The sequence below is a fragment of the Egretta garzetta genome, unplaced genomic scaffold (genome assembly GCF_000687185.1).
Source record: "Egretta garzetta isolate BGI_Z169 unplaced genomic scaffold, ASM68718v1 scaffold135, whole genome shotgun sequence".
Classification (NCBI taxonomy): Eukaryota; Metazoa; Chordata; class Aves; order Pelecaniformes; family Ardeidae; genus Egretta; species Egretta garzetta.
The window spans coordinates 971,775-972,364 of record NW_009259594.1 but is presented as its reverse complement, the minus strand read 5'-3'; the positions used below and the strand labels follow the sequence as shown (position 1 = coordinate 972,364).

At 68.8% G+C, this 590-nt stretch overlaps 1 protein-coding gene across 1 annotated transcript in view; it reads right to left on the bottom strand.

The window, feature by feature from the left end:
- The window catches only part of LZTS2 (leucine zipper tumor suppressor 2), a gene marked incomplete at its 3' end in the record, with an annotated part of 4,291 nt that extends 3,729 nt beyond the window's left edge, over positions 1-562 (bottom strand). Inside the window, 2 exon segments of the mRNA XM_035893638.1 lie at positions 279-436; positions 438-562. Of these exon segments, the coding sequence (XP_035749531.1) occupies positions 279-436; positions 438-562 (283 nt within the window).
- Between the last annotated feature and the right edge of the window lie 28 nt (positions 563-590).

Below are 590 nucleotides of genomic sequence, written 5' to 3'. Positions count from 1 at the left end.
AGGCAAGGCGCAGCACCCCAGCAAATCCCCTCCTGGGATGCGTGAGTCAGGGGGACGCCCCTGGGGACAGCCGGGTCCCCACACAGCCACGGAGGGGACGCTGCCACCGCTGGGGCCCTGCGCTCAGCTGCTGGGCTGGGAGGCAGTGGGAAGGGACTCCATCTTCTCCCTCCCGCTAGCCCCCACAGCCCGCGGAGAGGGTCCCACCGCCGCCTGAAGGGGCAAGCACCCGGGGGGTGGGGGGAGATGCCCGGCCGGCCACCAGGGCTCTGCGAAACCTCCTTCCAGCTGCCCAGTAAAACCAGTCAGCAACTGGGGTGGCGTCACCGCCAGCTGCTCCGGACGGAGTACAGCAAAGCCAGATCCCACCGTTCCGACCCCAAAACAACAAGGGAAAGCTCAGCCCCTGCTCAGCCGGACCCCAATCCTGAGCTGCTGGGTGTTTTGGGTCCCTGGGGACCCCCACGCCTCGATGGCACCTCAGGGCCTGCCCAGGGCAGGGGGGAAGCAGCTCCTCATCCCTCCCCACGCACCCAGCACGTGTGGGGTGGACACCCCCCATGCCTAGCTCTGCTGCTCCCCCTCTAGCC